Source organism: Protopterus annectens, chromosome 4.part0, assembly GCF_019279795.1.
Source record: "Protopterus annectens isolate FY-2018-M chromosome 4.part0, PAN1.0, whole genome shotgun sequence".
NCBI lineage: Eukaryota > Metazoa > Chordata > Ceratodontiformes > Protopteridae > Protopterus > Protopterus annectens.
The window spans coordinates 1426125823-1426151694 of record NC_056733.1 but is presented as its reverse complement, the minus strand read 5'-3'; the positions used below and the strand labels follow the sequence as shown (position 1 = coordinate 1426151694).

The 25872-nt window shown below is 43.3% G+C and overlaps 1 protein-coding gene across 1 annotated transcript in view; it reads left to right on the top strand.

The window, feature by feature from the left end:
* Positions 1–25872, top strand: part of AFF4 (AF4/FMR2 family member 4) — a 2373445-nt gene that overhangs the window by 2299497 nt on the left and 48076 nt on the right. Inside the window, exon 20 of the mRNA XM_044069901.1 lies at positions 14562–14782. Coding sequence (XP_043925836.1) covers positions 14562–14782 — 221 coding nt within the window. The remainder of the gene's footprint in view (positions 1–14561; positions 14783–25872) is intronic.

The window sequence follows — 25872 nt, the reverse complement described above, 5'->3', positions numbered from 1 at the left end:
TGTTAAGCAGAGATTGCCTCTGAGTAGAGTATAGGTGGAGTTTTTTTTAGATGGTCAGCATGGAGCATCTGCTTTAGGCCTGTGATCCTTTTAGTGAGGTATTTCTGCAGCCCTCCCAGTTGTTGCAGATGTCTTGAGAGGTGCATACCAAATGAGGCGTTGTATTCTATAATGGGTCTAATGAGGGATGAGTACAGTGGGACAATAACCTCCTTTTTTCTGGATGAAAAGCCCTTGGTGATGAGGTGTGCCACATAGAAGGATTTCCTGACTGTTGTGGCGATGTGGTTATCGAAGGTGAGTCCACTGTCCACCTGTGTCCCTAAGTCCCATCACACTTTCGGTGTTTAGTGTACCACCACCTATGTGGTATTTCATGGATACATGTTTTTTCCCAAAGGGGATAACTATACATTTCTTGGCATTGAGCTTGAGCCCATGGCTCTGGCACCAATCATCTGTTTCTGTAAGGCCCTTTTGTAGAGTATCCACAACATTTGGGGATTCAGTAATGGCTCCCAGTTTGCAGTCATCTGCGAACTTTGTTAGCCGGAGTCCCTTAGTGTTGTCTGTACTATAGAGAAGTAGATGCCAAACAAGAGTGGTCCCAGGACTGAACCTTGAGGTACTCTACTTGTCTGGAGCTGGATTTGAAGTCAGGTACTTTTACAGTGTGGGTTCTGTCAGTAAGCCAGATTGTGACTAATCCCGAGTTTCTTCTCAAGGTTGTCCCTTCATTTACTTTCAATTAGACTTGTATCTCATGGTTTAGTACCTGGATCAGGTCAGGGAAAGATAAGTTCTTCTAAACTAAACATAATGGCTTTTAGGAGAGTTTTAGGGTGCACCTGTTATGGAGTAGGCTTTCTTCTTGGTTGTCCTGTTCTTTCTTTTGTTGACATAGCAGAGATACCACTCAGTTGAAATTACATTTCTCCAGGAGTATACTTTCCTTTGCTACTTGTTTCACAGGGATGTCTGTTAGATTTGTGACACTACTACTTGGCCCATCCCCCTGGGCCTGACAGTTATGGCTTTCTCCCACTATGCCCCAAAGCTGACTTTGCTACAAGGTCTGTCTTTCACTTCCCATACCTATCTTCCTACTGCGCTCGAGGACTAACCAGCCTTTTTGTCTAAGATGGTATTAGATTTGAACCAAAATCAGCTCTTCACTTTTCTAATGTTTTCCCTAGTTTTCCGGCGAAGGCAAGTAGAGATTGCATTGTTTGGATCTACAGAGATAACTAAGATTTTATCTAAACAAGACCAAAGATCACAGGAAGGATGACCAGCTTTTCTTGCTCCGTGTAGATTAGAACAAAAGATGTCCAAGATCACTCCATCAAATGGCAGTTTTGACTGCATTTCCTGTGGCTGTTAACATTGAGGCTTTACAAAGCAAACAAAGAGCCTCACTACACAAGGACCATCTCAACTTAACTGGCCTTTTTCAGAACTTTTCTTGGATGGTATTTGTGCTGCTATGACATGGAATTCACTGCTCAGTTTTGGAAGACACTATATAACTTAGACATGATCTCAGCCTGTGACAAAATTTGGAGCTACCTGATTCCATGATATTCTAACATGAATCCACCAAGACTGTTAACTGGGAACTCTGTCCTATGTTAGAAATGAATGGAATGGATCATACAAGATATGAATGTTCTGTACTTTCCATAACATTGGCTGTTCATGACTAATGTCCACCTACTTCCTCGTCCTGTCACACTTCTCCTTCCTCATTCTTAACACACCCCTTTGGAGAGACCTAGCCAACTGCTTTTGAGGCCTTCATGGGACATTGGTACCTGCATGGAATGTTATCCATGGCTGTAGAAGAATGTAGATACAAAGTTGTCTGTTAACATTTTGGTTTTTGGATCCAACCTTTGCACCTTTTTAGAAAGTTGTAGATCAGGGTTCATCTCCTTCCCTACCCATTAATGTGAGAGTGTTCAATCTCGCCTTTGTTCTTACACATGGGTTCGGAGCCGATCCTCGGCTCCGTGCCGGCCGACTGCAAGCTCTGCATCGAGAAGAAGCTCGAGGACATCTAATACCCACAATCCCCCTCTGCCTTTACCTCAGATCTAGTTTGCCGCTGCTGCATACGCATCGCTGGAGGCTAGCTCGAGGCTTTTCAGATAAGATTTTAACTATTTTGGTTAAATTTTCAAAAGAACTTCTTTAAGATCTATAGTTATTGAAAGTTAGTGTACGGTGTGTGAGTAGAGCAGAATTCTCGGTACCATTAAATTAGTTTAACTTAGTTTAACTAACTGGTATAGAGTTTTTCGGGGCCTACCACCCCTACTTGGATTGACAATCGGACTTACAAAATACCGGATTTGACTTTTGTTACCTGGATTGACTGTTACTGGACTTGACTGTTTTCTTTCTCTTTTCATTATGTCTGAGAAAATGAAATCTGGCTTCAAACGTTGTCAGTGTGGCCAAAAGATGTCGGTCACAGACAACCACAGTTCCTGTGTCTACTGTCTTGGCCCTCTCCACTTACAAGAGGACTGTTCTATTTGTCACTCTTTTAGTGGGAGGGTCATGACAGATAGGCGCAGGAAACTGATGGATAGAGGATTGTTGAAACCCTCTTTCCAGGAGCCTCTGGATGCTTCAGACCAGGCATCCAAGTCCTCGAAGGGGTCGAAGACGTCGGAGCCCAAGTCATCGGCTCCGAGCTCTTCGGGTATAGTAAGAGCACCGGTTCCACAGACTTCCGGGCCGAGTGTTCAACTGTTGGCAGTTTGCGAGCCTCGAGTCTTGGAACCGGTGACGGAGCTCCCTCCACCGACTCTGTTGAGGTCGGCTCCGTCTTCGATCCCTTCGACTCGTTCTTCCAGGCCCCTTTCCGACACCGATGTGGACCGTGTGGTGCAGAAATTGATGGAGCATACGGCCCTATCCAAGCTTATCTCGGTCTCCTCTCAGTTGATGTCGAGACTTGAAGGCCTGCCACTATCTCCATCTGTTCCTCCTCCGAGACCTGTCCAGTCTTCGGAGCCGGAAGAAGCTGAACTGATGATTGTGGAGCCCTCGGTGCCAGAACCGTCTTTTTCTCGGTCGGCACCGTTCACCTCGACTCCATCCGATCCGTACTGGAGTCTCGGGCGAAGATCCGTCCTTGGTTCCGGGACCGAGAGTCGGACCGATGTTTCGTTCCGACGCTCCCTCTCGGGCCTCGGCACGGATCGACTCGGTTCCGTCCTCGGGTCGGTGCCTTCGGTTCCTGTTTCGGGATTCTTCCCATTTCTTCGAACCGGGAGATACCTCGACTCTGGACCCGGGGCCTTCGATCTCATGAGGAAGGTGTTGTCTACCCAGACAACCACATCAGCAGGTACAGCTTCTCCTCCCCACAAAGGACCGTTATCCTCCTCTGCACCCACGGCCACGTCCAAGCGTCGGGCACCAGTGTCTCAGCCACCCCTGGAGGGTGCCGCCTCTTCCTCGGAGGCTTCTTCGGATGCTCCCCACGAAGAAGTCCCTAGGAAAAGACTGTGTAAGAGGAGACACTTGGATTCTCCACAAGAATCCTTGACATCTGATACTGACTTAGATGAGTCAGAAGGGTCCCCTAAGTCACCTTCAGAGGATGTCTCTTTTCTGACATCTTGGAGATCCTAAAACAGAGAGGTGACTGGCAAGCCCTCCCCTTCTGAGGATGAGTCAGTTTTGCTGAAGGCATTTGGTGCTCGCCTTCCTCCTCCTGGGTCACTCCGCCCTTTGATGAGTTAATGGAATTGATTGCTCAAGGGCGTGGAGACACCTGACACGGTGGAACCAGTCCCTAGGAAGCCAAATAAGTACATTACGGCACCACAGGACAAGGCTTACCTCACCAAAGGAGTTCCAGTAGACGCCATGGTGGTGGCAGCGGCCACGAAAAAGGAGATGTCGGAGTCTTCCTCATCTGTCCATCCGCCTAACAAAGATTCTAGGACCATGGACAGATACGGGAAGCGCATTTTCAGTTCAGCGGCTTTCTATGCTCCCTGAACTATTTGACTCATTTTACACGTTTACAGAGGGATCTAGTCAAAGAGTTGGGAGATACCCTCCAGGGTACTACAGATGCTGCTGTTTCAGAGAAAGTTACAGCGCATCTCAACACCCTTACGTCCATTGTAAACTCGTCCATGAGGCTGATATCCTATGCAGCCGAAGGATCGAGTAGGGCAGCGGCTTCAGCAATTGCTCTTCGTAGGCAATCCTGGATGCGCTTATGTTCGCTTATGAAGCCTTCAAGTCTTCCTTTACTAACGCCCCATTTGACGGAGCCACACTTTTGGCCCTAAAGTAAAGGAGACCCTTACCCGGTGTGAACAGGAGGGAAAGACTCTGTCTGCTGTCGGAGTCCGTTTTCCACCCTTCCAGACCGTACCCCAAAGGGCAACGTGGTGGGAAAATGTGGTTTCGAAAACCCCAAGGATCTTTCCCAAACACACAGGGTGATGCCCCTCTAGAGGCAGAGGGGGCAGAGGTGGAAGACGCCGCCCTGGCGGCAGAGGGGGTCCATAAAACCAAGGTGACAGGGATAACCTCCTGGCAAACCTTTTCAGCACTCCTGAGAGGAGGCCCGACTGTCCTGCTCTGGAGGCAGTCGGGGGTCACTTAGCTTTATACCCTCAGGCCTGGCAAAACCTCTCTTCAGACAATTGGGTAAAAAGCATTGTTACCAGAGGTTACAAAATCCCATTTCTATCCACACCCATTCCAAAGAGAAAACTCCCAGATGTACCACCCCATCTGCGAGACCCAGCAGCTACAGAAATTTCAAAGCTGCTAAGAAAGAGTCATCCAACTAGTCCCAGCGGACCAAATAGGATTCGGAACTTACTCAAGGTTCTTTTTAGTTCCAAAGAAAACAGGGGACTGGAGGCCGATTCTAGACCTAAGCCATCTCAACACCTTTGTCAAGAAGGAAAAGTTCCGAATGGTCACGCTTCAATCGATTCTTCCATTCTTACGGAAGGACGACTGGATGTGCTCGATAGATCTGAAGGACGCATACTACCACATCAAAATGGCCAGGGCGTCCAGGGATCATTTGCGCTTCCAGCTGGGAGCCAGTCACTATCAGTTTCGAGCCCTGCCCTTTGGTCTGACTACAGCCCCCAGGGTCTTCACCAAATGCATGGCAGTGGTAGCGTCTCATCTGAGGCCTAGGATTCCAGGTGTTTCCGTATCTGGACGACTGGCTCCTGTCTGCCACCACCAGGCGTCAACTGATACAAGCCAGGGATTACACCCTACAACTTTGTACACACCTTGGCATTTCAGTAAATTTGAAAAATCGTTGCTACAGCCATCACAGCATATCTTATTCATAGGAGCGGAATTAGATACGCGTCATTTAGTTCTAAAACTTCCTACAGAAAGAATAGAAGCACTTCAATTCAACATTTCCCTTCTACTGTCGTCCAGAAAGTCACCGCAAAATTGTTCTGAAAGTTTTGGGTCTCATGGCAGCTTCTCTCATTGCGATACCATTGGGAAGACTGCACATGAGAGTGCTACAATGGCTTCTGTTTGCACAATGGTCATTCCAACAACTTCCACTGACTCACGAAATTTTGATAACGAAAACATGCAAATCACACCTAATGTGGTGGTTACAGACTTGCAACCTATCCAGCGGAAGACCATTTGTGCTACCCGCACCGTCAGCGACGATAACCACGGACGCTTCCCTGATAGGGTGGGGGGGCATCTTTCAGGGACAGACAGTCCAAGGCGAATGGACCAATCTGGAGTACAATCTGCACATCAATGTTCTGGAGTTGAGGGCAGTGTTTTTGGCGTTGCAACACTTTGCTCCCCTCCTTCCTCCAGGGACCATTGCAGTTCAGACAGACAACATGTCCGTAGTCTGGTACATAAACAAGCAAGGGGGAACCAGGTCTTACCAACTATGCAGAGAGGCCATGAGAATTTGGCAATGGGCAGAGTCCACCGGTCGCTTTCTGATCGCAACCGCACATCCCGGGGTCATCCAACGTCATAGCCGACAGGCTGAGCAGGGCAATACTATTGCCTCACGAGTGGTCCCTCAAACAGTCAGTTGCGAGAAGGATATTTCGCAAATGGGGCCAGCCTACCTGCGATCTGTTTGCGTCTCCAATGAACACCAAATGCAGGAGCTACTTTGCCCTATTACCCCCTCCAGGGGAAGTCCCCAGGGACGCGCTGGTGCACGATTGGCCCCCGGGTCTCCTGTATGCTTTTCCTCCATTTCCCCTGATTGCAAAGTTTCTACAGAAAGCCAACAACCTTCAGAGGACTATTATTCTCATTGCCCCGTTCTGGCCTCGTCAAATTTGGTTCCCCTTTCTATTGCGTCACCGCATTCGGAGACCTTGGATGCTGGACCCAGAGCCAGATCTACTGACTCACTCGTCAGGAGTTCCTCACCCATCTCTAGAATCTCTCCATCTAGCAGCTTGGCTGCTCCGCTTCCCTTTCTAGCCAGGTCGGTTCCACTTACATCGGCGGTTCAAGATATTTTAGTAGCTTCTCATAAAGTTTCCACTACTAAGACTTACACCAGTAAGTGGAAACGTTTTGTCTTTTGGGCGGAGTCACATCATTTGGACCCTGTTAGAGCTCCGTTAAACAAGGTTTTAGAGTTCTTGACTGAACTATTTCATGAAGGAGCTTCCCCGGCTACTTTAAGAGTACAGTTAGCTGCCATTTCTAACTATCATGTAGAGGAATGTGGTGCGCCTATTATGGCTCACAGACTGTCTAAAGCCTTTTTAAAAGGTTCTTTTCATATCAGACCACCAGTCAGAAGTCCGACATCACCGTGGAATTTAAACCTGTTGCTCTCTAAATTGATGTTGCCACCCTTTGAACCAGCCTCAAGTTGCACATTGAAATTCTTGTCATGGAAAACTTTATTTCTAGTGGCCATTACATCTGCTAGACGAGTGTCTGAGCTTCAGGCCCTTTCTGTCAAGCATCCTTATTTAATATTTCATTCTGATAGAGTATCCCTACGCACTAATCCATCCTTTCTTCCCAAAGTTTGTTCTTCTAGTAATATTAATCAGTCCATTGAACTACCCACCTTCTTTAAGAACCACTCTAATAAATTGGAGTATATGTTGCACAAACTGGACGTCCATAGACAACTCAGATTTTATTTGGATAGAACAAAAGATCACAGGAAATCTGATCAACTATTTGTAGCTTTTGCTGACAGCAGAAAGGGTCTTGCAGTTACAAACGAACTCTTTCTAAATGGCTAACTGACTGTATCACATATGTTTATGAAGCCTCTGATCAAACATTATCAACAAAACCCAAAGGACATTCCACCAGATCAGTTTCTACATCTTTGGCTCACGCAGCTCGCTTACCACTAGACACTATTTGTGCGGCTGCTACTTGGGCTAAACCACATACATTTATATCTCATTACAAAGTGGACAGGGTTTCTAGGGATAGGGCAACCTTTGGTTCCACTGTGCTCAAGAACGTTCTCCCTTGAGTTCCTCAGGATCATGGAGCTAGGGCGCTACCCATGTGTAAGAACAAAGGCGAGATTGAACACTCTCACATAAAGAAGTTATGTCCTTACCATAACGTTCCATGTGGAGTGTTCATCTCGCTTTGTTATTACACTCCCACCCTTCCCACCCTTAGGAAGAACGTTCGATTTGGTGCCTGGTCTGGAGTATTCTCCTTCTGCTGTTGCAGTATTAGTGTTACTATCATACCCTTGGTATGTTTGTATATATGTACTTATGTATATAGTTTGGCATGTGTGCGTGCTTTATGTCTGGTTTGCTTGCAAACTAGATCTGAGGTAAAGGCAGAGGGGGATTGTGGGTATTAGATGTCCTCGAGCTTCTTCTCGATGCAGAGCTTGCAGTCGGCCGGCACGGAGCCGAGGATCGGCTCCGAACCCATGTGTAATAACCAAGGCGAGATGAACACTCCACATGGAACGTTATGGTAAGGACATAACTTCTTTTTCCCCCTGTTCCTCAAAGTACCTCAGATGTCAATTGCCTCGTGATCAGAGTGACTTGTGTACAAGAGCTTTGACAAAAAAAAAGTTGTTATTCTTTTGTTATCTCTGTTTTCTGGACTTGTTCTTAGCTTTCCCTTTGTATCTATTTGTCTATGTGTGTACATTTGTGTATATATATATATATATATATATATATATATATATGTGTGTGTATATATATATATATATATATATATATATATATATATATATATATATATATATACACACACACATACATACCTTTCCTTTTTCCTCTCTAGCTCAAAAATCAAACTTTTTTTTGTATACCTTTTCTTGTTGTGTATCTTCTAGATCTATCTGTTACTGGTTATGATTTCTAGCTATACTTTCATTGTGTGCATACAGTATTCTCCACTTCAATTATTACAGTCTGCTTCTGTGTGACTGACAAGGTTACATGGTATAAAACATGTACAGCCTGCAGCCATGAGATCCCGTCGTAGGATCCCCATTCTCTGTGTACAGTGGATATAAAAAGTGTACACACCCCTGTTACAATGCCATGTTTTGTAGTATAAAATAGAGACCACAGTAAATCGTTTCAAAATTTTTCCCACCTTTAATGTGACCTATAACCTGTACAATTCAATTGAAAAACAAACAAATCTGTTAGGGGGAAAAATCTAAAAAAATAAAAAACGTACAATAAACTGGTTGCCTAAGTGTGCACACCCTTAAACTAATACTTTGTAGAAGCATCTTTTGATTTAATTACAGCATTCAGTCTTCTTGGGAAAACACCTGCCATCAATTAAAGAGACTCTGATTAACCTTAAATAAAATTCAGCTGGCCTAGTTGACATTTACTCAGTTGCCTGCTACAGCAAAAACCATGGTTCACAGAGAACTTACAAAGCATCAAAGGGATCTCATTGTTGAAAGATATCCGTCAGAAGAAGGGTACAAAAAAATTTCCATTGCATTGGATATACAGTGGAACACAGAGAAGACAATCATCAAAAAGTGGAGAAAATATGGTACAACAGTGATGTTGCAAAGAACTGGATATCCCTGCAAAATTGATGAAAAGACGAGACAAAAACTGCTCAGGGAGGCTGCCAAGAGACCTACAGCAACACTGAAGGAGCTGCAGGAATTTTCTGGCAAGTACTGGTTGTGTACTACATGTGACAACAATCTCCCATATTCTCCAGATGCCTAAACTATGAGGGAGGGTTGCAAGACGGAAGCGTTTTCTTACACAGAAAAACATCCAGGCCTGGCTAAAATTTGCAAAACAATATATCGTCTCCCAGAAGTATGTGGGAAAATGTGTGATTGTCTGAAACCAAGGTTGAACTTTCTGTCCACAATTCCAAAAGGTACATTTGGCACAAAAACAACACTTCGCATCACCAAAAGAACACCAAGTGAAGCATGGTGGTTGGCAATATCATGCTTTGGGTTTGCTTTTCTTCAGCTGGAACTAGAGCTTTAGTCAAGGTGGAGGGAATTATGAACAGTTTTAAATACTAGTCACTTTTGGCCCAAAACCTTCAGGCTTCTGCTAGAAAGCTGAAGGTGAAGAGAAATTTCACCTTTCAACATGACAATGACCCCAAGCATACATCCAAATCAACAAAAGAATGGCTTCACCAGAAGAAAAAGTTTTGGAATGGCCCAGCCAGAGCCCAAGCCAAAATCTAATAGAAAATCTGTGGGGTGACCTGAAGAGGGCTGTGCACAAGAGATGCTCTCGCAATCTGACAGATTTGGAGCATTTTTGCAAGGAAGAGTGGGCAAATATTGCCAAGTCAAGATGTGCCATGCTTATAGACTCCTACCCAAGAAGACTGAATGCTGTAATTAAATCAAAAGGTGCTTCAACAAAGTAGTTGTTTAAGGGTGTGCACACATATGCAACCAGCTTATTGTAGGTTTTTTTTTTATATATATATTTTTTCCCCTAACAGATTTGTTTGTTTTTCAAATGAATTGTACAACCTGTTATAGGTCACATTAAAGATGGGAAAATTTTTGAAGTGATTTATTGTGGTCTCATTTTTTTATATCACAAAAACCTGTCATTTTAACGGGTGTGTACACATTTTATATCCACTGTATATACTGTCTGGGAGTAGCACGTTTGGAGGCAGTGTGTGAGGATTGTGCCTCTTTAAGTACTAGGGCTTTACAGCAGGCAACAACAAGCTAGTTTTAAAAGGATTGATTCCTGTTCAGTAGGGAGCCATGTCACAGTCTTGAGCTCCATAATCCACTCCTTTGGCTTCTCCTGCAAAAAGACCAGAAAAACCTAAAACTACGACAGAGAAAAAACATAGATAAGAACAGTCCCAGAGAGAGAAATGGGGAGGGAAAAAGGTCATGATGAGAATTTGGAGAAGCCTAGAAAACAATCAGCAGATCCATCAGTGCACATTGCTCCGGCACCAAAAATTGCAAGACATTCGGTTCAATCACTTGCCAGATCTGTTCATAGGTTCATAGGTTCATAGATTAGTACTAAGCTAACTGCCCTTGCGAGCCATTTTAAGCCTAGCCAATTACCCCTTGTGAGATTCAAACCCTGCACCTTGTGTTTGCAAGGCAAACACCTTAACCATTAGACCACCCTCCCAACCCCTTAATTCATTAATGTCACCTCCCTTTTTCACTGGAGATGGTGAGTTCTGTGCACCATTCTCCATTTTTACAGGAGATGTATGCTTCGAGACCACCATCAGTGGCTTCTTCATCAAGGTCCTACCATTTGTTATGAAGCCTTACTGAAACGTACATCAACAGGATGACACAAAAATTCCTCTTGATGCAGACCCAACTTGGTTTCTCTTTGGGCCATCGCAGTCGGTTGCACCAATTATACCGGTCCAGATACTCCTCCGTTGGTATTTCTTATTCCAGTCTGGTCTTCAGTTCTGAGGTCCATGGTTCTACAAACATGGCAGTAGTGTGGTATATTAACAAACGAGAGAACCCACTCATATCCACTATGCTGGGAAGTCATAAAAGTGCGGCATTGTCTTACCCACTATTTTTTTTCTAGCAACACATCCCAAGGATCTCAGTGTTCTAGTTTACAAGTTGAGCAGGTCCATTCTTCTGCATCACGAATGGTCCCTCAATCAGGCAGTGGCAGTTTGCACTTTCAGTCACTGGGGCCAACTTTGATGCAGTTGTTTTGCTTCGTATCTAAACAAGTGCGGCAGTTACTTTGCCCCAGTCCCCTTCCTCAGGGTCAGTCAGAGGGATGCTGAAATCCACAATTGGCCCCGGGTTGTCTTTCCACCTTTCCCCCAATTCCATTGATAATGAAATGTATTCAGCCAGAAGGTGCAAGGCCAGCATATAATCCTCATTTTTGGCTTGGCAAGTTTGGTTCCTCTTCATCTGGCCTCATCTAATACGTCTGAGCTGGATGTTGGATTGTCATCCAGATGACCTAAGTCATCCATTTGGGCAGACTCTCCTATATCTAAAGACCTTGAAGCTAACCACATGGTTCCTCCAATTGTTATGGTGGCTAAAGATGCCAAGCTTGTCTGCTTCATGATTCACATTTTATTAGCTTCACAAAAGCAAAATGCCAGGAATGTTCATCTCAGTAAGTGAAAAGGGTTTTCTATTTGGGCATCTTCCAAAAAGGATAGATCACTTTTCACCACCACCTCTTCCTTCCCTCTCTGACTTTTTGTCAGATATTTTCCAAAAAGGCTCCAGTTTTATTTTTTTTATTTACATTTGTTGACAGGAAAAGTCCACTGGGTCAGAAACCACTTTTCAGTGGCGGCCTGGGGAGAAAAGTTCCACATTAAAATTTAGTAGCTCTTTCCAATTTTCACATTGGGCACAAACTCCAAATAACCTCACTAAAGATATCAAACACCTGTATGAAGCAAACCTTCTTGATCTGGGGCATAACTATCATGCTGCAGGACTGAAACTCAGGCTCAATTTAAACCAGCAGCTACAGGAGATGTTGAAATTCCTTTGCTTGAAGACCATTTTTATGGTGGAACCTTAGACTATCAGTTCTTTCCAAAATTCTCTAATAAAGGAGAGTAGATGTTCACTGACGACTCCTTTTTTGTCTCCACAGGTCTAAAGATATTAGGAAATTTGACCAGTCTTTTTAATTTGCTTTCCTTCTATGTGGAGTCTGCATGTCCTCCCCGCGTTCGAGTGGCGTTCTGAAAGACATGCGTGAATGGGCGTGCCTTCGTTGAAGGTTGGGTGTCGAGCTGGCAACTCGGCACCACCTACTGCCAATCATTAGCGGACCGGAGTTCCGCTGTGGCAACCCCTAACTGGGAAAAGTCGAAAGACAAACAAACCAAAGCTAGATTGGCCGAAATGTATTTTAAGGTCACACTATCTAGTTGGTTTTCTGAATGTATAGTTTTAATTTTTTTTTTTTGTCTGTAGCAAGTAGGGGGACTATCCTTTCACAAAACCAAAAGGTCATTCATCAAGGGCTATACCTACTACTTCTCCCTTTATGAGCAGGATTCCCACTGACAAAACTTGTCCTCCAGCAGCTTAATTTTCCACACCTTTATATCCCACTACAAGCTGGATGCACAAGCCAGATCCTGTACATTCTTTGGCTCCACCATTTTCAGGAATATCCTTCCTTAATGCCTGTCAGGCATTTGATAGCTTGGGAGTCTGTCCCAAAAGTTGAAATGGATGAAAACAGACATCATCTGATAAGAGAGTTATGTACTTACCGTAATGATAGATCCACATTGCTTTTTTTTTTAATCTGGTTCAGCATCTCTCCTTCAGCCCCCTCTTCCAAAATTGCTACCTGGTGTGCCTTTTTGAATGGATGGACCTCACCAGGGACCGTTTTTCTGTAGCTTCAGCTGCCTACCCTATTTTCAAGGCCTTTCTTTGCCTTTGTTAAGGGCTACCATCTTTAGTTATGATAGCGAAATAAATTTCTATCCAAGGTACTTTGGGGAATATGAGTAATTATGGGTAGGAGAGAGGTCAGAGCCCTGGATCCACAACCTCTAAAAAGGTGCCAAGGTCGGATCTGATAACCCACAGTTTGAACTGGATGAAAACGAGACAACACAGTTCTCATATTAGGTAAGTACATAACTTTTGTTTATGTAGCCTTGCAGGCAAACTCGGTCTTGAGAGAGAAGGAAGCACAATGCATCATGGGAGTGAGGATCTGTGTTATTAAGTGAAGGTCTGAGTTTGAGCTTGGAAAGCCTTGTAGATTCTGAAGAGAGAGACAGCTGTGGGTGACCAGTCATTGCTGCAATGGACAGAAATGCATTATTGAAATGTAATGTTATGGTAGGAGCATAACTTTCATTTAAACACAGAAGCTGTGAGGTCCAGTCTAATGATAGAGTAGATTTTAACAATGCTGTCTTCCATGTTGAACAGCTTTCTCTTTTGGGATTTTACTGTTTGAAACTCATTCAAATTATGGTGAACTGCTGGCCAAGATTACCCTATAAGAAGATGGTGCAAGATGGTGTGTGACATAGTCATCTACCATACCCCCTGGTCTTCTGGGACATCTCAGCAAGCAGTTCAAATAGTGTTTCCACCCCTTCTCTGAAGGCACTTTGACTTCAGTGTATTTTCTTGCCTGCTTGATTTAGTCGCCCCCCCCCCTTTTTTTTTTTCCCTGAAGAGAAAACCAAAGGCTAGTTTCAGAAATCATGGAAAAACTCCTCCTGGGTCTTTAGTCAACACTTGTTTCAAATCCTGATGAAGAAAGTTGTCTTTTGAAGAAAAAAAAATACTATTTATTTTTCATAAGTAGGTCTCCGGGAGGGGCTTGTACAAAAAAAACTTTTTTTTTTTGCCAGAATCCCCACTTGTCATAACTTTGATATGTTTGATATGGGTGTTTGCATGGTCACCAGGATTTTTTTTTTTTTTTTTTTGGATTTTGGGGGGGGGGGGGGGTGCCATTCTGTGTATAGTGGCCTAAAGATACTGCAGACCTTTATAGATGAACTGCCTTCATCAACACTGTCGCTAAAATATGATTGGAACTAAATACACAATTATGTCAGTCTTGAGTGTTTACATTGTTGCTGTTGCCTCTCTTGAAGATTTACAGTTATGGTGAATAGTCACGTTGTCATGCTTTATTATTCCTAATGCTTGTAAAACCTTACATTTATTCACTTAGACATTTTCTTGACAATGAGCAAACATTATTGCCTCCTGAACTGTAACAGATTGTTATTCAAGGGGATACCAGACTGGTTTCATTTTGATGATCTTTTTCACTTACACACTCAATCTAATTCAATTTTTACTTGTTTTTACTAGGATGTTTTCTGATTTTCTTGGTTGTGAATATTTTAAAATACAGCTTGCAATGTATTGTATGGATATGTTGCCCTGTCTAAAGTAGTACATTAAACAAAGTAGTTTGTCATCGAGTTTCCACAGCAGTTAGTTGCTGTATGACTTCATTGTAAACAGGTGCAGAATGAAGTAATGTTTTATTGGCATTTCATGAACTGATGAATGTATGTTTGCTTTGCTTCTGAAACAGCAAACCTGTCAACATGCCTTCTCCTGTTTCACCGAAGTTGTCTCCAGGGAACACAGGAAGTTACACTTCAACAACAAATAACCCATCAAGCAGCAGTTCGTCTGTCACAATCCCTCAGAGAATCCATCAGATGGCTGCCAGCTATGTCCAAGTTACATCTAATTTTCTATATGCCATTGAAGTGTGGGACCAAGCTGAGCAACTAACTAAAGAACAGAAAGGTGGGCATGTGTAACATAATCTCCTTTGTTGGCACTCAAGTTTTTTTCCTCCAAAAATGAAATATTAGGAGCATAATTTCTTTGTCTAGCAACCTTTCCTCTCCGCAAGAAAAAATAAAAAATTCAATTTTGCACTCTATTTTTAGGTTTGTGAATATATATGTGTGTGATGTGTGTGTGTGTGTGTGTGTGTGTGTGTGTGTGTGTATATATATATATATATATTAGTTTGTCTTAATATTTACTTGCACAGTAATTAGTACCCACCCACCCATCCATTCATTTTCCATACACTTTTCCTCCTGGTTAGGGCTGTGAGTAATATGCTCCTTTCGTAAGAAGCATTGGGCACAAGGCAAGCTCTTTTCCCAAATGGGATGTCCTTTCATCACAGGACTATGCCTGCCCGCTTGTCTTATGGAGGATACTAGATTTTGATAGCTACATGAGCATAAGAGAAAGCAAGTAAACTCTACAAGTAAGATATCCGAACTGAGGCTCGAGCCTGGGAACTGGAAGAAGTGCTATGAGGCAACAAAGTTGAACTCTGTACTACCTTGCTGCCTGAGTGCTTTTCATGTATATTTGTGTCTTGAATATAGCACTGATTGTTTACATATATTTGAAGACACATGAAACTAATATATGGACAGGGTAACTGATTACTTTTATTTCTGTAGTACATCTGTCCATTTCCAATCCTACCTGTTGCCTGAATTTTTTGCTGCTTGTGATTGCTGGTCACATCTGTGGTGTATCTATAAAGTGTGGTAGCATTATTTTGATGGGATCCTTTGTAACAGTATTATTTTCTCTTAAGTTTCTTATTGTCTGAGTTAGTCTACAAGATAGTTTTTCAGGCTGTCAGTCGTCAGTTTTATGGTAACAATGTTATTCTTACTCTACTGCTGCAGTGGATTCACGTTAGCACGTTTGTTACAAAATGTGTCCTCTTGTGCTGCCTTCAGATTTCCACCTGTCTAAAACCACTTATTGCTTGACTGCTTTCTTAAATATTTTTCTGTCATTTAGGTGTCATTTTGTTAAAATCAGCCAGTTTAAAACTACCATTTTTCTTACTAGAGAAAAAAGATGTTAGCATTGTGAATTTGTGGTCTTTTTTTTTTTTTTGTAGATATTTCTCCACTAAAACCTGTGAAAGTTTGCTTGTGGTAAACAAAAAGCTGCTTAATATTTTCTTAGTACGTCTTGTCCTCATGATGTATGACTTGATTCAGAGAATTGTGTACATTGTAAAGGGTTGTGGCAGTTGAAAAGGAGGTGCTGTATTATTCTGTTTCATTGACTGATTTAAAGAAAAGATATTGCAACCCAGCGTAAAGTGGAAGCAAGCCTACTGCACCTCTCAAATGGAAGGCTTTACTCCTTGCAACCCCTTAACTTACTCCTAAGTCAGAAATCCTCTAAGTAAGTTGTATCTTCTTCTTCTTTCGGCTGCTCCCGTTAGGAGTCACCACAACGGGTCAACTGTTTCCATTTCTTCCTGTCCTCTGCGTCTTGCTCTGTCACACCAACCACCTGCATGTCCTCTCTCACCACATCCATAAACCTTATCTTAGGCCTTCCTCTTTTCCTGTTACCTGGCAGCTTCATCCTTAGCATCTTTTTCCCAATATAGTCTGCATCCCTCCTCAGCACATGTCCAAACCAACGTAATCGTGCCTCTCTGGCTTTGTCTCCAAACCTTTCAACCTAGGCTGACCCTCTAATATACTTATTCCTAATCCTGTCCATCCTCGTCACACCCAGTGAAAATCTTAACATCTTCAACTTTGCCACGTCAAGCTCTGACTCCTGCCACTGTCTCCAACCCATGTAACATAGCTGGTCTCACTACCCTCTTGTAGACCTTCCCTTTCACTCTTACTGGTACTCTGTCACAAATCACTCCTGACAGTCTTCTCCACCCACTCCATCCTGCCTGTACTCTCTTCTTCACCTCTCTTCTACACTCACCATTACTCTGAACAGTTGATCCCAAGTATTTAAACTCATCCACCTTCACCACCTCTACTCCTCACCATTCCTCTATCCTCCCTCTCATTCACGCACACATATTCTGTCTTAGTCCTGCTGACCTTAATTCCTCTTCTCTCTAGAGCATATCGCCACCTCTCCAGGGTCTCCTCCACCTGTTCCCTACTCTTACTACAGATCACAATGTCATCTGCAAACATCATAGTCCACGGGGACTCCTGTCTGATCTCATCTCTCAACCTGTCCATCACCATCTGAGTAAGTTGTATATAATGTTGATAAACTGAAAGCTTGCTAGCCCTGACTCTGTGGTACAGAAGGATAAAAGCTCTGAGACTTTGACCCAGACTATTAAAGATAAATTAGCAGCTTAAAGAGCTGGAAGAGCCAGGAAAGGGTGGGCAAAAGGCATACAAACTATGTCAGCACACTGATGTGGAAGTAAGGGTTGTGGTTGCTGCTTCCACTGTGGTGACCTGATATTCCAGTTGAGTGGTGTAGACTATGCCCTTGAGAAGAGGCCTCGGTGGGGGGGTGGTGTCTGCCCAAGCTGCATGGTAGCCTTTGCAGAGAAGTGTCAAGGAGAGGGCACATCTCCACTTCAGTGTCTCGGGCAGACATTCCACAGTGACAGTCTTTGTCCCTACTCGGGGGGGATGGGGACTGTGAAACATCCAGAAATGCCCTGATGGCTGCCAGGATAACAATTTGTCTCTTGCCTCAAAGAGAACAAATGGGCTGGGAACAGCTGTCCACCCCATGAAGAATGAATAGGCCAGTAGATTTTAGAGAGCTGATGGTCAACAGCAAGGAGCAAAAAATGCCAAGAAAGGAGCACAAAGAACAGCATCTTGACCAAGTAAACCGTTTCCCCCCCCCAAAAAAGGCTGCTAAAATTAACTAAAAGCCTTTCCTTTACCTGTAAAATTAAAGGTGTTAAAAAAAATTGAGTCTGTGAGGTGAAACATTGGGTAAAGGTAAGAAACATGAAATAAGACCTGAAGCCACATACCTCTAAAATTACTTAAAAAAATGACATCTTGGGGTGAGAAAGGGGTAAAGAGAAATGAAAAGGTCCTTTCGTTGTATCCACTGAGAGAGCTCAAACTGTATATTACTAGCAGCAAACTGGATGAGTCAGATTGTACAAAACACACCCAGCTGAAAATCTGTGACAGTTTGTGATCTCGCAGTAGTGCCAGTGTATGTAAAAGTATTCTGGGACTTAGGATTTTCTGGAGTTGGGGTCTTGGAGAATGTCATTCATGAAGTTGCCTTTTGGGAATGGTTGCTCTCCCCTTTATTTACTTGGTCTAATGAATAATCACATTTACAACCTCTTAGAACAGGGAGAAACAAGATGTTTTACTTTTGTCAGTTATAATGGGGGGGGGGTCTTCTTCACCACTGCATGTACTTGAAAATCCTTTGACCATTACTTGCTGAGTTTTTCTACTGCTGAAATCTGTGTAGAGAAAGGATATCCTGAAAATAAAACATTTATGATTCTTCACAAAATTCCTGAAGGTTACCCGTCTGTGTAGTTTAGAGAGAGAAATCCCTAGCTGTGACATAAACCGAAGTTCAGATAAGTTGGACACAAAGAACTAGAAGGGGGGTATTGCATGTCCAGTACTTCTGGCTCATGCTTGAGGGAGAGGAAGTGGTGATAGAAACGAAATCAAGAAGTCATTATAGCTGCCTAGATGACAGTCTCCCGTGATCAGCTGTCAACCCCTCAAGGAACAAGTGGGACAGTTGATTTCAGAAGTAGCTTATAGTTCACAGGTTTTTGGAGACTGGTAAAAAGATCTAGAAAACTTCCTGAAGATTGTAAAATGGTTACTGCACTTTTTTTCGGCCCTCATCTGACTTTTGCTAGTTAAAGTATTAAGTTAACAGTATTGCCTATAGATCATTGCTACCCAACTGAGTTTTAGAAGCAACTCTGAAAGAGAAAACTACAACTTTTATGTGTAGGGAGATAGCAAGAGGAAGTTATATTGTTTCAGTAATTTCATCTTAATGCACTGTTATGGTACTAAACTTACACACATCTGTGACAAACCGAAATTTAATATGATCTATGGGTTTGTCTTACAAATGTAAGAGAACTGTATGTTATGTGGATATTAAACTACTGGTGCAGAAGTGTGTGTTGAACTGTATGTTGTGTACTGAGCTTCAAGAATATAACCACTGTGTACCCTGTTGGAAAAGAACAGAAATGTATATACCTGTGCAAATGTATGTTTTGATTATATAGTTGGAACACATAGTTAACTTGCAAACCTTCAAGGAAATAAGTTGAAAAGTAGAGTTTTATGACTATTTTTCAGTGCAACAAGCAAGCACAGTGTCTAAAGCTAGAGGTTTTCTGGAAACATAAATAGTTATTAGGTTTCAAATGTAAAAGTGTTAACTCATTCACTCTGCAGCAGCTCAGAGAATGCTGCCTGCTTACTTCCACCATAGGAACAACAGTCCACCTTGAGCTCATTTTCAGATAATCCATTTGTAATACCATACATAAAACAAATGCTCATAGCTAGACTACAAATGTAAATGTGAAAGTTGTTCAGCAGACACAGTAAATGTTGATAGTGCGTATCTAAGTCATTATTAAATATTTGCCAAGTAATTCTGATATTGTGCATATTTTTTACCTTTTTGGTAAAACAAATCACAATTTGTAATTAATTTGTATGAATGTCAGCTTTAAAATGATGCCGTAACAATTACTGCCCGATGCTCCTTTATGGAGATATTCACAGAAATATGATTAATATAATATTTCTCATAATTGATAAAGCGTAATATCTCATCACCTGTAACAGAGACTGCATATCGGTGTGTAAGTTGTGTGGCTCAATGTCAACTTCAGAATGATGCATCATTTGTGTTGGCACCATGCTCCCTTGAAAAGATATGGGCCTAATAATGAGACATATTACAAATGTCTAATTTTCATAATCTTCAAGACTAAGCAAACTGTGATATCTGTACATGTGTACAGCACACAAACACAGTTCTTTTGCCATGTTGAGTAATGCTGTCTTCAAAATGAGGTATTACTTGGGACATTGACATGCTTCTTGCAAAGTTATTTACCAAAATATGAAAATAATTTCCATAACCCATGTCCTGAACATATTTGATATCTGTACATGTGTACAGCATACAGAGTTCTTTTACCATTTTGTTAACTATTAATGCTGTCTTCAAAAAGAGGTATTACTTAGCACATTGGCATGCTCCCTTGCAAAGTTATTTACCAAAATATGAAAAAAGTCATAATTTTGATAATCTAAGTCCTAAAAACCTGTGATATTTGTACATGTGTACAGCATACAGGCACAGTTTTTACCATGTTGTAAGGAGTAATACTGTCTTCAAAATGAGGTATTACTTGGGACATTGACATGCTCCCTTGCAAAGTTTACCAAAATATGAAAAAATCATAAGTTCCATAACCTACTTCCTTAAACTTTGATATCTGTACATGTGTACAGCATACAGACAATTCTTTTTACCATTTTGTAACTATTAATACTGTCTTCAAATAAGGTGTTACTTAGCACATTGTCATGCTCCCTTGCAAAGTTATTTACCAAAATATGAAAAAAAGTCATAATGTTCATAGCTTTAGTCCTAAAAACCTGTGATACCTGTGCATGTGTACAGCATACAGACACAGTTCTTTTACCATGTTGTAAGGAGTAATACCGTCTTCAAAATGAGGTATTACTTGGGACATTGACATGTTCCCTTGCAAAGCTATTTACCAAAATATTTAAAATAATTGTATTTTCCATAACCTAAGTCGTAAACAACTTTGATATCTGTACATGTGTACAGCATACAGACAGTTCTTTAACAACTTTGTAACTATTGATACTGTCTTCAGAATGAGGTATTACCAAGCATATTGTCATGCTGTCTTGCAAAATTATTTACCAGTGTGAAAAAAATTCATAATTTTCATAACCTTAATCCTAAAAACCTGTGATATCTGTATATGTGTACAGCATACAGGCGCAGTTTTTTTATCATGTTATAAGGACTAACACTGTCTTCAAAATGAGGTTATCACTAGGCACAATTGCGTGTTCCTTAGCAAAGTTATCTACCAAAAATATGAAAAAATGTCATAACTCTGATAACCCAAGTCCAAATGACCTCCTTCAGTGTCAGCGGGCTGCCTTACCTCTGCCTTTTCTCTTCATGTGTCCATTCAGCAATGGATATCAGGGATCAAGTACAGAAGTAATGTAATATTTCCTGCCCTGACCTACATACCTTTACTGTACCAGAGTGGAGGGAGAGTGAAAGGGCACCTCACAAAAGAAAAAGATGTACCAAGACACTCTCTTTTTGCAGGTGGCCTTTCGGGGAGGGAATGAAGGCATGAGAAATGGCACCCTTGAAACCATGCACATCAGGAAAGCAGTCCAGTGATAGGATGTTCAGTTGCAGTAGTTCACAAAATATGAAGCATATAACCACAATGGAGACTTTACTGTGCATCAAACAAACTGTAAAAATGACAGAGAATGGTGGAGGGTAGCTTGAAATGACTGCATGTAGACAAAACCCCAAATATGGCTTGTGCATTTATCAGTGTGATAACTTCTACTTATGTGAATAAAAGTGACAGCTGCTGAGAGTTTTTTCCTAAAATGTTTTAATGACTCAGTGTTGTATTGTAATTGCACTTATTGTTTGTGATAATAACCTGCATTGCATTACTGCAACATTATGCATGCTCAGACAGGTGATAATTTCTGCACATAACCTGTTGAGTAGGCATTCATTATATTGCCTTGTGCAGCTGTTATGCAACAGACCCATTATCATCTGATAGGAGAAGACCAGAGTAATTCAGTAAAAATAGTATAACACTTGTATATTACCGAGCCCTTCCTCCTACCTAAATTCTACACATGACTGACAAAGCCAAGAATATTGCCCAAAATATATGGTAGCTCCATGCTGGTAATCTGCAAGTAATAACTGTTATCTCATTCAGGCAACTACTGAGTCTAATCAGAAAGAGAATTACAAGCAGAAATGTCTAACTTATCTAGTTGATCCATGTAAGAATTAGTCCAAAAAGTAGTAATTCATGATGTTATGTAGTCCAATCTCGCCTACATTCTTACCCGTGGATTTGGAGCCGAACCTCGGCTCCGACTCAGCCATACTCTAGCTCAAAGTCTTTAATTGGCTTGTGGCTAAGAGGTATCCCATGCTGCAATGCGTCTATCTCCAGTACAGCTCGGACGTGGTCTCACTCTTGGCTGTGGCCAAGTACAGTTTTTCTATTTATATTTCAACTTAGTAGCTCCAAAAGCTATTTTCATAGCTAGTATGTGTGTTTTGCTTCTGACTGGTTCAGTTGAACCTTTCTTGGTATCCTGTTTCCTTCTTTGGTGTTTACGGGCTAGGCCCGTTTCAGTTAGAGGACCTAGTCCTCCCCTGTTTTTCCTCCCCTGTTTTTTTTTATGTAGCAGACCTGTTAGTGGGTTCTTTGTTGGGTGACTGTTTTTTTTGGTTCCCTTATTCCCTGGGCTAGGCCCATTTAACTTAGAGGACCTAGTCCTCCCTGTGGTTATCCCGCGGTCTCTAGGCTGTTTAAGTTAGAGGCTCTAGTTTCCCACGCTCTGTTTGGTTACTGTGGTGGAGGTGTCCCAGATGTTTTTCCCTGTGTGTGTGTTCTTGTCATTAACATGTCTAAGGATTGTAAAGAGCACAGGCCTTCGTGTTTTAAAAAGTGTGTCAAGTGTAATAAGATGTCTTTGACGGATGGGCACTCTGTATGCATGTATTGCTTGGGGGCTATTCATCTACAGGAATCCTGCTTGTTCAGTCACGCTTTCAGCCCTCGCATGCTGCAAGAGAGGAAGAACAAGCTAATATTAAGGGGATTGCTGAAACCTTCCTTTGAAGAGGATTTGGAGAGGTCTTCCAGTTCCAGGTCCTCTCCTTCCAAACCAGACAAAAAGACGGACAAAAAATCCTCTAAGAAACTCTCTGTAGCTCCGTCAGTCTCCTCGGAGCCGCTGGAGAAAATCATTAGAACTACAGTTGCTTCTTCAGCTCCACTGGCTTCGGGGCTGACAGAAGACAGTGCATCGATGATGTTGACATCGGCTCCCGGTTTATTGGAGCTGGTGACAGGTTTTTCAGTTCGGAGCCAGTCTCCAGTTTTTCAACCAGTTTCTCCGACTCCTAGGTCTCCCTCTGTAGGGAGATCCAGATCCCCAACCATGTCCTCTATGTCCTCTAGGACCCTTTCCAATGACGATGTCAATAGAGTGGTGAGGAAACTTCTCCAGTTATCGGTGCTGGTTAAATTGCTTTCGGCTCCAGTCCAGTCGGCTCCGGAGCCCATCCTCCTTTCATCTTTGGCTGTTCTTCCTCCGGACCTTTCTTCGGAGCCAGAGCTGTCGGTTCCGTCAGACACCTCGAGGTCGTTTCTGGCATCTCCGCTCCGTCCCTGCCTGCGCCATCCACGGGGTCCAGGATTCACAGTTTGCCTGTCGGAGCCGAGTGGGAGGTCTCGGGTCGATCTTTGGCTCCGAGCCTTCCTCTTTGCGCTTCTGCTCGGGTGAGCGTGGACCAACATCAGCTTCGGACCTCACTTCCTCGACTCCGAGGGTGTTTTCTGTGGTTAGTCGACCTTCGGAGCCGGGGGGGGGGGTCAGCTTTCAAGGTCATGAGGAGTATGCTGGCCAGGTCATGAGCTGCATCTTACGGCACCGACACTCTTCCCCCTCCAGCACCAATATCAGTATCAGATCAACCTCTTTTTTGGGACAGCGGAGACCTAAGGCCTCAGGATACCTCTATGAGTGGTCCCCAGCTTTCTGAGGCCTCCCTGGAATTTTTTCCTGAGGAGCCACCCAGAAAGAGAGTGTGCAAGAGGAAGCACATTGACTCCCAAGATGAGTCTCTCACGTCTGACACCGACCTTGAGGAGTCAGAGGGGTCCCCCAAGTCGTCTTCTGATGATATCTCTTTTTCAGATATCTTGGGAATACTGAGACAGAGAGGTGACTGGCCATCCAAAGCCCCTTCTGAGGAGTCGGTGTTCCTGAAGGCCTTTGGGTCCCAACCCTCCGCCTCTTGGGTTTCTCCCCTGTTTGACGAGCTCCTGGACCTCATTTGTCAAAAGGTATGGGAAACTCCAGACACTGTGGAACCGATCCAAAGGAGACCCAACAAGTTTTTGTCCGTTCCCCCTGATAAAGAATTTCTTACAAAAGGCATTCCAGTAGATGCCATGGTGGTGGCAGCAGCCACCAAGAAGGAACTTGCAGAAACTTCATCTACCGTCCATCCCCCTAACAAGGAGTCCAGGGCTATGGACAGGTATGGGAAGCGTCTGTTCTCTTCAGCAGCCTTTACACTGCGGTCGCTGAACTATTTGTCGCATTTTACACGGCTCCAGAGAGATCTCCTAAAGGAGTTGGGAGATTCTCTACAGGGTAACGTTTCTGATGCTGTGGCTCAGAACGTCACTGCTCAGATGTCTACCCTAAATTCTGTTACTATCTCCTCCATGAGGCTGATCTCTTACGCAGCCGATGGAGCAAGCAGGGCTGCGGGTTCCGGTGTCTCTCTTAGGAGACACTCCTGGATGCGCCTGTGCAACTTCACAGAGGCTTTCAAGTCTACCTTCACCAATGCGCCCTTTGACGGTTCATCCTTATTTGGAACCGAGGTGAAGGACACACTCACTAGGTGCGAGCAGGAAGGAAAAACCGTGTCTGCCATGGGAGTCCATTTTTCCATGCCTTCTAGACCTTATCCCAAGGGCCAGAAAGGTGGGAAAATGTGGTTCAGAAAGTCGCAGAGGTTTTTTCACGATGCACAGAGTGATTTCCCCCTCCAGAGGCAGAGAAGGGAGTGGAAATTCAGGTAGATGCCGCCTTAGAGGCAGAGGAGGCCCGCGTAACCAGGGGGACCACAATTCCTTTCGTGGTTCTCCCTACCAGCGCTACTGAGAGGAGGCCCGACTGTGCATCTCTGGCGCCAGTCAGGGGTCGCATTTCTCTATACCCAGAAGCCTGGCGAGACATCACCCAAGATGAGTGGGTATTAGAGATAATCTCCAGAGGTTATCATATTCCCCTTCTTTCATATCCCCCTCCAAACAAAAGAATCCCAGACGTTCCACCCAGTCTAAGGGATTCCACAACCTTAGAAGTTCAAAAGTTGCTGTTAAAAGGAGCCATCCAGCCCATCCCCTCAGACCAAGTAGGATTAGGGAATTACTCCAGATTCTTTTTGGTGCTGAAAAGAACAGGGGACCTGACACCCATTTTGGATCTCAGCCATTTGAACCTTCATGTAGAGAAGTCCAAGTTCCGCATGGTCACGTTACAGTCAATTCTCCCATTATTAGAGAAAGATGTGTGGATGTGCTTCATCGACCTCAAGGATGCTTACTACCATATAAAAATGGAAAGGGCATCCAGAAGTCACCTATGCTTCCGCCTGGGAGTCAGTCATTTTCAGTTTCGCGCCCTGCCTTTTGGTCTCACCACAGCCCCCAGGGTGTTCATTAAATGCATGGCAGTGGTAACGGCTCACTTGAGACATCAGGGATTCCAAGTGTTTCTGTACCTGGATGACTGACTCTTGTCTGCCACCACCCGGCATCTACTGCTACAGACCTGGGACACCACTATTGCACTGTGCCAAAGTCTGGGAATTACTTTGAATTGGGAAAAGTCTGCATTGTTGCCCTTGCAGCGTGTTACCTTTATCGGCGCCGAATTAGACACGGTGCTCATGAGGGTTTTCCTGCCAGAAGAGAGAATTCAGGTTTTACAGCAGCAGGTCTACGCTTTACTAGCACTGAAGAAGGTCATGGCAAAAGTGGTCCTCAAGTTGTTAGGGACCATGGCTGCCACAATTATGCTAGTTCCTCTTGCAAGACTACACATGAGGCTTCTTCAGTGGCTACTTTTTGCCCAATGGTCTCTTCAGCATCTCCCGCTCTCCCATCTTATTGTAATAACAGACAGGTGCAAGCAGGATCTGCACTGGTGGCTTCAGACCAGCAATCTCAACCCGGGTATGCC